We start from the raw sequence: 11,725 nt of genomic DNA on the forward strand, positions 1-11,725 counted from the left end.
AACTACGGATCCCGCCCCAAATCGAACGGATCTGCCGGATACCACGACGAGGAAGACAGAAGAGGCCGCGGCGGGATGGGCTGGAACTCTTCGGGCGAGCAATTTTTCCCTATGCGATCTGAGAGAAGAGAGCAGGTGAGACGGAGGAAGAGGAGCGCACCTTGCCGGCCGCCGCGCGGATCTGTAGGGGGGCTGGGCGCGGTCGCGGTCACGCTCGCCGTCGTCGCCGCGTCGTTGGTCCTGGCTGCCGAGTGCACTGCGCTGAAACTGCCGAGTTGCGGGGAGGAAGAGCAGAAGAAGACGTGGGCCGGGGTTACAGGTCCTGTGACGACTCCGCGATTACTGGGCCGGCTGGGTTCATCTGGGCTTAAGGCACTGTGTGTATGTGGCCCGCGTGACTTTGGGGAGTGATGTCAACGCTCCAGGGCTGTCAGAACACCCCGTAAAAAAACTGTGCTGTGAGAACTAGTCGCATTTCAGATAATCTATCATTTGGCAGTTTTCTCAAAAAAACAATATATCATTTGGCACAAGACGATTCTAGCCCTCGAAGTATAGAGTGAAGATGGTTTATTTTCCTTCGTTTCATTTTCGATGGATCGTAAGAAAAACCCTACTATCAAGAGGGGGTCCGCCTTGAAAAAGTTTGGGTGAAATCAACACGTACACGTATCCATTTGCACCCTCCACATCTTTCCGCTTCTTTGGAGTTTCTCCTTCTGTTGCTTAGAAGGGTTTTGGAGAGCTGCCAGCGGTAGTACCATGGCTGGCAGCGATAGTACCGCCTATAGGCGGTAGTACCGCTCCCAGTACCGCTCGTACTACTATCTCGATACGGGTCTCGACCTTTTCGTGTCGGATTCAGCGATAGTCTAGCGGAGGTCTCTCTGGCTAGTACCGCTGGCCCCTTTTTGACCCTACGAGGCAAGCGGCAGTAGGAGCGGTACTATCGCTTGTATCGCTTGTAAGCGATAGTACCGTACCCACTACCGTTGCCACTTCCGCTCACAGCTCTACTCTCCATCCCCTTCTTAGTCTCTTCAGCAGTAGTGGGTGAGCTACAGTACCGCTCGTAAGCAGTAGTATCGCTACCCACAGAGGTAGTACCGCTGGTGCGGCACTTCCTCTCTCCGCTTGTCTTGCGCTGCTCCTCTAGTTCCCTGTGCTGCAACCCCAGCGGTAGTACCGCTGGGGAGCGTGGTAGTACTGCTTAGGCGACACTACCGGCTCGTGGGCTTGCCCCATTGCACTTCACTTCGTGCACTACCGCCCGGGTGGTAGTACCGCTTGTTGGGGAACGTAGTAATTCAAAAAAAATCATACGATCACGCAAGATCTATCTAGGAGATGCATAGCAACGAGACGGGAGAGTGTGTCCACGTACCCTCGTAGACCAAAAGCGGAAGCGTTTAGTTAACGCGGTTGATGTAGTCGAACGTCTTCACGATCCAACTGATCCAATTAACGAACGTACGGCACCTCCGTGTTTTCAGCACACGTTCAGCACGATGACGTCCCTCGAGCTCTTGATCCAGTAGAGGGTCGAGGGAGAGTTCCGTCAGCACGACGGCGTGGCGACGGTGTTGGTGATGTGATCCGCGCAGGGCTTCGCCTAAGCACTACGACAATATGACCGAGGTGGTAAACTGTGGAGGGGGGCACCGCACACGGCTAAGAAACAATTGTTGTGCCTTTCGGGTGCCCCCTGGCCACGTATATAAAGGAGGGGGGAGGAGGCCGGCAGCCAAGGAGGGCGCGCCAAGGGGGGGGTCCTACTTGGACTCCTAGTCCAAGTAGGATTCGCCCCCCCCCCCTCATTCCTTCCAACGGGGAGGGAAAGGGGAAGGGGGAGAGAGGGAGAAGGAAAGAGGGTGGACGCGCCCCCTCCCCTTGTCCAATTCGGATTGGGGCAAGGGGGCGCGCACCACCTCCCATGGCCTACCTCCTCTCCTCCACTATGGCCCAATAGGCCCAATAACTTTCCCGGGGGTTCTGGTAACCTCCCGGTACTCCGAAAAATCCCCGATCTTCTTCAGAACCATTCCGGTGTCTGTATATAACCTTCCAATATATCAATCTTTACCTCTCGACCATTTCGAGACTCCTTGTCATGTCCGTGATCTCATCCGGGACTCTGAACAAACTTCGGTCACCAAAACACATAACTCATAATACAAATCGTCATCGAACGTTAAGCGTGCGGACCCTACGGGTTCGAGAACTATGTAGACATGACCGAGACACATCTCTGGTCAATAACCAATAGCGGAACTTGGATGCTCATATTGGCTCCTACATATTCTACGAAGATCTTTATCGGTCAAACCGCATAACAACATACGTCATTCCCTTTGTCAACGGTATGTTACTTGCCCGAGATTTGATCGTCGGTATCCTCATACCTAGTTCAATCTCGTTACCAGCAAGTCTCTTTACTCGTTCCGTAATGCATCATCCCGCAACTAACTTATTAGTCACATTGCTTGCAAGGCTTATATTGATGTGCATTACCGAGAGGGCCCAGAGATACCTCTCTGATACACAGAGTGACAAATCCTAATCTTGATCTATGCCAACTCAACAAACACCTTCGGAGACACCTGTAGAGCATCTTTATAATCACCCAGTTACGTTGTGACGTTTGATAGCACACAAAGTGTTCCTCCGGTATTCGGAAGTTGCATAATCTCATAGTCAGAAGAATATGTATAAGTCATGAAGAGAGCAATAGCAATAAAACTAAACGATCATTATGCTAAGCTAACGGATGGGTCTTGTCCATCACATCATTCTCTAATGATGTGATCCCGTTCATCAAATGACAACACATGTCTATGGTTAGGAAACTTAACCATCTTTGATTAACGAGCTAGTCAAGTAGAGGCATACTAGGGACACTCTGTTTGTCTATGTATTCATACATGTACTAAGTTTCTGGTTAATACAATTTTAGCATGAATAATAAACATTTATCATGATATAAGGAAATATAAATAACAACTTTATTATTGCCTCAAGGGCATATTTCCTTCACGCTCCCCTGAGCGGTAGTACCGCTTGGTGCGGACTGAAAACTGGGTAACAATTGGATTTGTTCCCCGCGCTATATAAAGGAGGTCTTCTTCCCAAGAAGCGCACCACTTCCTCCCCAAACTCCATTGTTGCTCCAAAAGCTCATTTTCGCCCGATCTCTCTCCCTAGCCAATCAAACTTGTTGATTCTTTAGGGATTGGTTAAGAAGGCCTAGATCTACACTTCCACCAAGAGAAATTTGATTCCCCCACTAATCCCTTGCGGATCTTGTTACTCTTGGGTGTTTGAGCATCCTAGACGGTTGAAGTCACCTCGGAGCCACATTCCATTATATTGAAGCTTCGTGGTGGTGTTGGGAGCCTCCAATACGGTTGTGGAGAGAGCCCCGACCTTGTTTGTGAAGGTCCGGTTGCCGCCTTCAAGGGCACCACTAGTGGAATCACGCCATCTCGCATTGTGTGAGGGCGTGAGGAGAATACGGTGGCCCTAATGGCTTCTTGGGGAGCATTGTGCCTCCACACCGCTCCAACGGAGACGTACTTCCCCTCAAAGGGAAGGAACTTCGGTAACACATCCTCGTCTTCACCGGCTCCACTTGTGGTTACTTCTTACCTTTACTTTGTGCAAGCTTTACTTGTGTTGTATCCTTTGCTTGCTTGTGTTGTTATTGTTGCTAGCATCATATAGGTTGCTCACCTAGTTGCATATATAGACAACCTATTTGTTTCTTAACCTAATTTGTTAAGAAAAGCTAAAATTGGTAGTTGCCTATTCACACACCCCCCCCCTCGACCATATCGATCCTTTCAACTTTTCGGTTTCAGGGAGCATCTGCACAGTAAGCTAGTAGCTGGTTGAGAAGAGGGGAATACCAGCAATGTTCTCCTTGTTACATGGTCTATGGAACCATGTATTCAACAAGAAAGAGTTCTGTGTGCTCATCCTTGGAGTCCATAAGGATGGGAAGACGGTAATTCATCTCGAACTTATGTTTACATGTACGAAGTATTGAGTCAACTATCTCCCTTTTGTTAAACATTGATTTTATTTGTATTCGTACCAAAACTTGATGTGCTTCTAATAATGACTATGTAGACCTTTGCTAGAAAAGTTGAAGTCAATCAATTTGAAAGGACAAGGTCTTCCACATGATCGTATTGGTCCAACCGTGGGGCTTAATATTGGATGTATTGAAGATGCAAATGTAAAACTTGTTTTCTGGGATCTGGGACGTCAGGTATGGTTTCTTGTGCTATTGACCAGAATTTCTGGTTGACAAGCTCTTCAATGAAATTTCTCCATTCATCATTCAGGACTATTTTCATTTCATTAAAGATAGATTGATGTTTGCTCATTTCTCCAATCTCCATTTTCATTAACAAAGATCAAAATGATGAAATTTGGAAATCGAGATTCTTGCTCAAGAAGATTAATCGTAACCATAGTAGAGTTGCACATGTTGTATCAAATTTTGCTAGAACCGGGTTGCACTGGTTAATGGATTGTGTTTCACTACTTTCTAAACCTTTAACTGGGCAATAAAGATCCCATTCCCGTGTAAGGAAAAAAGGAACTAATTGACTTTAAGATCAATACATTTGTGCTTTCTTTTTTTCATGATCTTACTTTAATACCTGGAGATAGAATACACTTCATTTTGCAACAGAAGTACCTGGATTAGATAAATGACAAGTGTAGGCCAGTTTTCATCCCTTATCTAGAATCCTCAGGACATGCAAATTATTAGAACATTAGAGTTGATGCTTATACTAAAGGCATCTAACATGTTTATAAGTTTTTCCATGTTTATGACAAAACTGCAGCAAATGCTTATCTTAAGTAAGACCTTATACTTTGATGCTACAGAGATTCTGGTCTACATTCGTGATCATGTACCTAATATTTGTACAACTTGATAGAGGTGAGGGTCCCGATCTTTCGATGAGATGATAACTATCGATTTGGTGGAGACGACTTTGACGATCCGACTACGAACATGCAAGGACGTCGTGCCTTAGCAATCGCTAAACCAACTCCAAGAAGTTATTGACCACGCCGGAGCATAATCAACCTGACCACGAAGGTCTATTTCCTGCACCCAAACGAAGAACAAGTAAGAAATTAAAATTGCAATCTGAATATTGCGAATATAAAAGAAAAGCTTTATTAATGAAAGTGGGGTTCTGTGACGTCTTGGTCTGGTCGTAGAACACAAACGAAGGACGCGAAATGACAAGTTAGACCTTTCCCATTATGTGGTTTAAGTTTTGCTTAAGGAAGCATACTAAAATGTAGTTATGACCTTCACTTTGTGAAAGCTAACAGGCAAAATAAACTTCATTCCAAAATTTTATGAAGACTACAATTAATTTAGATAGCATTCTTTTTCTAGACATTCCAAATTCTATTGCTACATGTTTTTGACAGCCTGGCCTAAGAACTATATGGGAGAAATATTCTCATGCTATAGTATATGTTATCGACTCTTCATCCGCTCAACATTTGAAGATGCCAAATCTGCTCTTGGTAAGTTTCTTCCATTTCTTTCGTCACAAAACATTTGTGTAACTTGTGCTGTTAACTGTATGTTCTAGTAAAGTCTGTCAAGGACTGGGGAAGTTAGGATCATTACTGGAGTGAATGGCGACTCAAACATTTTTGTTGCAGAGAAAGTGCTTCGTCACGAGGATCTGCAAGAGGCACCACTACTCGTATTCGCCAACAAACAGGTTGTGTGATGTTAGATGTACACCATACTTAAATTACCTTACAGAACTCAATGCATTCCCTCTGAACTGAAAACTGCAATTACTTGGATAGAAATTGGCACTTATGGGAAAATTCCTTTCCATGTGCATACAATGCACAGTAGTTGTAACTGTAAACCAATCCACGGTTGTTGAAGTGTCAGAGGATATCAGTTTCCATGCTCCCTATGTCATGAATATTCATCATATGTAGAGCTCAGAGCATGGAAGAGGTGAAACATGCTTTAACCATGTGCTTGCACATAATTTAAGTTGTTTAAGAATTGACGCATTACGTACTCGGTGGTATTCGTAACATTTTGAAGATGAGAGACACGCTGCAGAAAAAAAAAAACTGTCCATATTATTCCTTTAGTCCCCTGCAACTGCAAGTTCATTTCATCTTGATATGTTGCTTTAGCCATTTTCCTCATGCCTCTTATATTTTCATGTTTGGATGCTCCTCTCAACAGGATTTACCAGCAGCTGTCAGAGAAGAAGAATTGGACAGACATCTTCACCTTAAAGAGTTTGACGAGAGGCCATGTATGTTTGTGGCGGGATCTGCATATGATGGGTAAGTAGAGCAATCCCTTCAGTTCCCAAACTTATTTGCCTCATACTGAAGGATGATCCATTATTATGCATATTTCTACTAATTTCTTTCACGAGATGGAGTTTCAATGATTCAGTTTAGGCTAGCAACCACATTGCTTAAGTCATTCTTATTTAAATATACATCGCTTAATTTTTTTTTCTTCTGTGAATATATGATAGTCAACGATACATAGAACTAAACACTTGGAAGGTAGTAGACATGAAGAAAGTTGTGCAGACCTCTCTTTTTTAATGACCTTTTTATGGCAGGACGGGGATCAAACTGGGTATCGACTGGTTGGTAGAAGAAATGGGAAAGGGCAGGCGCACCAAGGCTCTGAGGGCACGCACCGACACATATGCGAAGATTTAGCACCATGACTCAAACTCTGGCACCTTCGATTTTGAGAAGCAGCATTTGAGGACGCTGGCTGATGTCGTTGATCTCGTGTATATGCACTTTAGCACAATGTCATGATCAGTTGAAGCCCATCGTCATTCTCACTCTGCTATAGCCCCAGAACAAAATGCCTTAGATGTGGCTTTTGCAGTGGGAATTCTGTTGTAGTGATGGCAGATGGGATTGTTTGTTTGTTACTCCAAGGATATACAGTCGTTACTCGTTTGGATTCGTGTTCATATGATCTTCCTTTTCTTGAAACATGCTGAGTGGCAATGTTGACCACATGGTAGCTTTGTACGTCCGTAATGTTTGCCCCATAATTACACGCAGATGAGTGGCAATGTTGAGCACATGGTAGCTTTGTACGTCTGTAATGTTTGTCAACATAAAAAGAATGCAGCTTCAAACAAGATTGCCACTGTCCTAAAATCCTCATTTCGGGTTCTCATCCGGCATCACCAGTAGAAATACTCCCTCTCTTCCTATATACTTATAAGCCTTTTTAGAGATTTCAATATGGACTACATACGGAGCAAAATGAATGAATCTACACTCTAAAATATGTCTATATACATCCATATGTAGTCTGTATTGAAATCTCTAAGGCTTATATTCAGAAATGGAGGGGAGTATAAAGCAACCGATGATCCAATGCATTCCATCATATGATTCATCTTCCATGCTATTTCCGAAGTGAGACAGTTTCAGTTTGTAATTACCAGATGAACAAGAAATTTATTCACTTCTCAGAATACAAACAACCATCATGTATTTTCTGCATATTGCAGAAGGAAAAATTTAACACTAAAAGAAAGTTAAGCTACAGGAGCAGAGTGATGTTGGGATCCCCACTATAGAGTTACAATACATGTCACTCTGTCCAAAGCTTCAAGTCTGTCCAAGATAATTGCACAAGGAACAGGTGGGAAGGCCCTTCAGAAGAATTGTACAAGCAATGTCCTCATAGGCGAGCTACATACGAGTTGGCCTGTGTCACATATCTCACCCACCTGTATGGATTGTATGTTTTGGATTTCTTAGCTATCTGAAGATATCTGACCTGCAGCGGGGAAGGGAATAGTTCAGTCGTGTAGGTGGTGTTGCTGTTCAGGAAGCATAAAAGCTATACATTGATCTACTAGTCAAACACATCGAATAATAGAACAGCTAAGAAAAAAAATCTTAAATCATGTTGGTGTTGGCACAGAGATGGCAGCAGATGGTCTTACCTGTAACTTTGAAGCATTGTACATAGGTATAGTGAAGTTCATGTTTACTGGTCCGGCTTCTTTTGTGAGGTTTCCTGTGTTCAAAAAGATGCGTGTCACAAAAACATAGTATAATGGTCACTCAGAGCATAGACAGGCCATGCTAGAAGTCAAGTGCATACCATGTGTCTCCTGGGAAAATGTGAGCTTTGCACGAAGGGTATGCTCGGAACCACCAACAATCTGCCAAAAATTAAACTTGTTCAGCACAGCACAGCAGATTGGCTAACAGATTCAGGCTTGCATTGCATGTAATCATCTTCAAATAGGGCGTGCATATAATAGATGTCAAACAAGAGAAAAGTAAAGATTAAATCGTTTTTGGAACTTGCCTTCTTTAGATTCCACTCCAGTCTCCTAGTTCCTTCTTTAAAATCCGTTGTCTGCCCAACTGCTCCAGCTTCCAGTTCAAAACTTGCCCTGCAAAGTAATCCACAATGCAACCCCTTAACCAATTATCAGAAGCAGCAGAAGTTAATGTTTAAACTTTGTCTGAACTCAAAAGGACAAAATAAAGCTGCAACTGACCTCATTGTGTAAGAGGGCACTGGCATCTGTACTGTGATTGTGTTGGCAGTGACATTTGCAGGAAAGTCTGCCCGTATTTTCAATAAAACTTCAGCCTGTGTAACATAAACCAAGATCTTTCTTTGAATCAAGATACACCAATATCGGAATATTAATTTTATCAGCACCTTAAAAACACAAAATACCTTACCCTAGATGGGCCAGCTTCTTCAATTAGTGCAGTAACGCGGAAGGGTGGCTTAAATTCTTGAGTCATCCGGTAGTTCATCACTGGAAATTCTCCATCAGGTGGTATCTACTCATTGGTAAACATGGTTGTCAAATTTTGCTGCTGTGCATATTTGTTTGGAGAAAAAAAGGAAGAAAAAAAAACATATCAGTAGTACTTACCAAATGCAGAGTTCTGTCAATGTCAAAACTGTCGAGCTGCACTGACTCATGGAAGTTACAATCATCAAGAACGACGGACCCTCCTCCAGAAGAACTTCTGTAATCTGGTATCAAGAATTTCCAGTATTGTTAATTCATATGATGTAAGAAATAAAATGATCGTAACCAGATCAAATTTACACGATAGCAACAGCACATCAAACTCACTTTGTTCAAGTAGTAAAAAGTTATAGTGAATACAAAATCTCGGTGAAGCTAGGAATTGTATGATAAGATAAAATGCAAATAGAAGATCTTCACTGATATTAATGGTTAAGTGTATCCATTTAATAACCCGTTAAGCAAAAATGTAACATGTTTTCAACACTATGAGCACAAGATCAAGAATAGTGAAGAAACATAAAATTCAGGCCATATACTTATAAACATCCGGAAGTCCATGAAAGTAGTAGTACAAGATTTCCCTAAGTCAGGTGATTAAAGGAAGAAAAGTTAACAGGCGTACCATGCGTAGAAGAGCTATTCTTTCCAATGCCCAAATCCTCATTCAGAGCTAGACGGATTTCTGGATTTCCACTAAGGTAACTTTTCATTTGGATGGTTCCATCAATCTCAGAAGTAAGTATATAACCCTGTATAATGAAATTTCAGATAGAAGATGGTAAGCACATGAAAGCACTAGTGCTGCATTAGAACAAAGCATGTATCCATCCTAGTTATATCACAATAAACAAGATAACAAAATGAACTGCCATTTAACTACTAAGGAATAGGATCATCATATGTGGTAGTGCAAGTACCCATTCGAGCCATTCAGAACCAAAGGGTCATATCGTCCCAATCGCATTGATTTGGAATTTTACAGTAAGAAAACAAGATGCACTAGTGGGACAAGAAAGTGAATAATAAAGGAGCAAATTTTGACAGTAAAGAGAATCAACTAACCGAATCAACTAACCACACTAACTATGGGCAGCAAGTTGCACTAGTTAGTAACCACTATTAATACTGTATAGAACAGCACATGTTTGAGATTTCAGGCCAGGAAGAAGAAAAGGAAAAACAGCAACAAGGCATGCGTATATCAGAACTTACACTCGAGCTGAATGTCACACTTATTTTCTCAATGATATCAACAAAAATTTCCTCCCTCTTCTTCCCACCAGGCTCGTTAGCAACAACAGATTTTGTCACAGCTGTACCCGGCATCCGCTTTGTGCCTTGCTGCATTAGACAATTTGTCAAATGAAACTATGAGATTAACAAAGTAAAATGGTGAGTAGCACACTGCTTGGTCAAGTGAGACTATAAAGCCAAGTTTTCTTGGGATAATAGGCAGAAGTTTTACCATGAACATAGCAGCAGGACCAAGTGGTGGCAATCGTCCGGCATCAACCATGATTGGTTCATTAAATATGTATGACTTCAGAGCCTCGGTAGAAGTTGTTTGTGGGTATCCAAAGTCCTGATTACACAATTCAACACATAAATAATGACATATAGTTGTTTGTGTTTGTTTTTAAGTGACTAGTATGATTCATCTGTTTAAAAACGACACTAACTCATTGATAAACACACATTAGACTTTGCTAGTGGCCCAAAAACATGGTCAGAACAGGCTGCAGTTAATATTGTGTGGAGTACTTACAATGACTTCATCGAGCAATTCGTACACCAAAATGAAATTCTTCCTCAAAGAATCTTCATTTAGAACACCAAGATAATCTTTTGTAACACGTGCAATCCTTTGGAGAAGTTCCAAGAGAAGCGATGGCGAGATATTGACCATTGTGGTTACTACAAAAAATAGTCCAGCGACTTTGACATGGACATAATTAACCCCATCGATATTCTGTCATAATGTAGAAAAAGTCACATGTCAGATCAAGTGGCAAAGAGATGGGTGAATCGACAGAAAGAGGAACGGAATCGTTGTTGTCGCTTCCATACACATGTGTAACACTTACTCCATTTTATCAAGAGTCGAATATGCTACAAGCCTACAAGATAATCATAATAAACTGTCTGTCATCTAACTTAAACTTTTTCCATAAGCAGCTCCTCCAAAGCAAGCTTCATGATTCTGAACATATTGTTATAACCCTTCTCACTACCCAAAGAACCATAATGCAGAACAAGCCCTAGAACTTTCCTTCCTTGATGAGCTTAGTTCCCACTTCCCAGACCTCCTAAACAGTTGAAGAGTTGCTGGAGGAGGTACTAATTCGAAAGAAAAAGAAAATCAGTCCATCTAAAGCATTTTCCCCTAGGAACTACTTAACCAAATGCTCAATTATAGTGAAACCACCGACTGGGATTACAATGGTGATACCCAAGACGGCAAGACTAACGCGAAAAAAATTAAACATATTGATCGCACAATGATTCTGAACAGAACCATGTGAATTATAAGCTCATACTCTATCTGGAAATAGGTGATGCTATTAAGCTTCTCAACACATATTCAAACAACCCATAAACACAGCTATCAGCCTATCACTTGAACCTAACATAGCAATTCAGCACGCAAAAACCTCTGAATCAGGATGGTTTATCAAATTATCCAGACTGAATAAGAAGAGGCAGGCCGGGAGAGGGGAACAGATGCATACGAACACTGGAGGCGCCTCCTCGGCCTCGTCCTCGTTCCAGAACTTGACCTTCCGGAAGAAGATCTCCGCGCTGCCCTTGGGCACCTCGCCGCGATCTGCATCCCGCCCAGCCGCAACATCCCCACCCCAAATCAGCGGCAGATCACG

At 42.6% G+C, this 11,725-nt stretch overlaps 1 protein-coding gene and 1 pseudogene across 1 annotated transcript; one reads left to right on the forward strand and one right to left on the reverse strand.

The window, feature by feature from the left end:
* The first annotated feature begins 3,910 nt into the window (after nucleotides 1-3,910).
* LOC123052055 (ADP-ribosylation factor-related protein 1-like) lies at nucleotides 3,911-7,228 on the forward strand (annotated as a pseudogene).
* A 267-nt stretch (nucleotides 7,229-7,495) lies between these two features.
* LOC123052054 (AP-4 complex subunit mu) lies at nucleotides 7,496-11,697 on the reverse strand. Its single transcript, XM_044475106.1, has 12 exons — nucleotides 11,579-11,697; nucleotides 10,615-10,818; nucleotides 10,315-10,431; nucleotides 10,062-10,190; nucleotides 9,472-9,598; nucleotides 8,967-9,070; nucleotides 8,767-8,871; nucleotides 8,577-8,671; nucleotides 8,381-8,468; nucleotides 8,171-8,231; nucleotides 8,010-8,083; nucleotides 7,496-7,840 (listed from the first exon to the last, which is right to left on the reverse strand). Exons 2-12 carry the CDS (start codon nucleotides 10,753-10,755, stop codon nucleotides 7,742-7,744), a joined length of 1,140 nt encoding a protein of 379 aa, XP_044331041.1. The 5' UTR covers nucleotides 10,756-10,818; nucleotides 11,579-11,697; the 3' UTR covers nucleotides 7,496-7,741.
* Between the last annotated feature and the right edge of the window lie 28 nt (nucleotides 11,698-11,725).

The sequence above is a fragment of the Triticum aestivum genome, chromosome 2D, assembly GCF_018294505.1.
Source record: "Triticum aestivum cultivar Chinese Spring chromosome 2D, IWGSC CS RefSeq v2.1, whole genome shotgun sequence".
NCBI lineage: Eukaryota > Viridiplantae > Streptophyta > Magnoliopsida > Poales > Poaceae > Triticum > Triticum aestivum.

What these genes read in the sequence shown, in the direction of transcription:
- LOC123052054 (XM_044475106.1), bottom strand. Translation starts at nt 10,755, where the DNA reads ATGGTCAATATCTCGCCATCGCTTCTCTTGGAACTTCTCCAAAGGATT. An exon ending in GTCCTGCTGCTATGTTCATG is followed by an intron (nt 10,191 to 10,314) that starts GTAAAACTTCTG and finishes TGTCTAATGCAG; the next exon opens with CAAGGCACAAAGCGGATGCC. An exon ending in AAGAAGCTGGCCCATCTAGG is followed by an intron (nt 8,672 to 8,766) that starts GTAAGGTATTTT and finishes TATGTTACACAG; the next exon opens with GCTGAAGTTTTATTGAAAAT.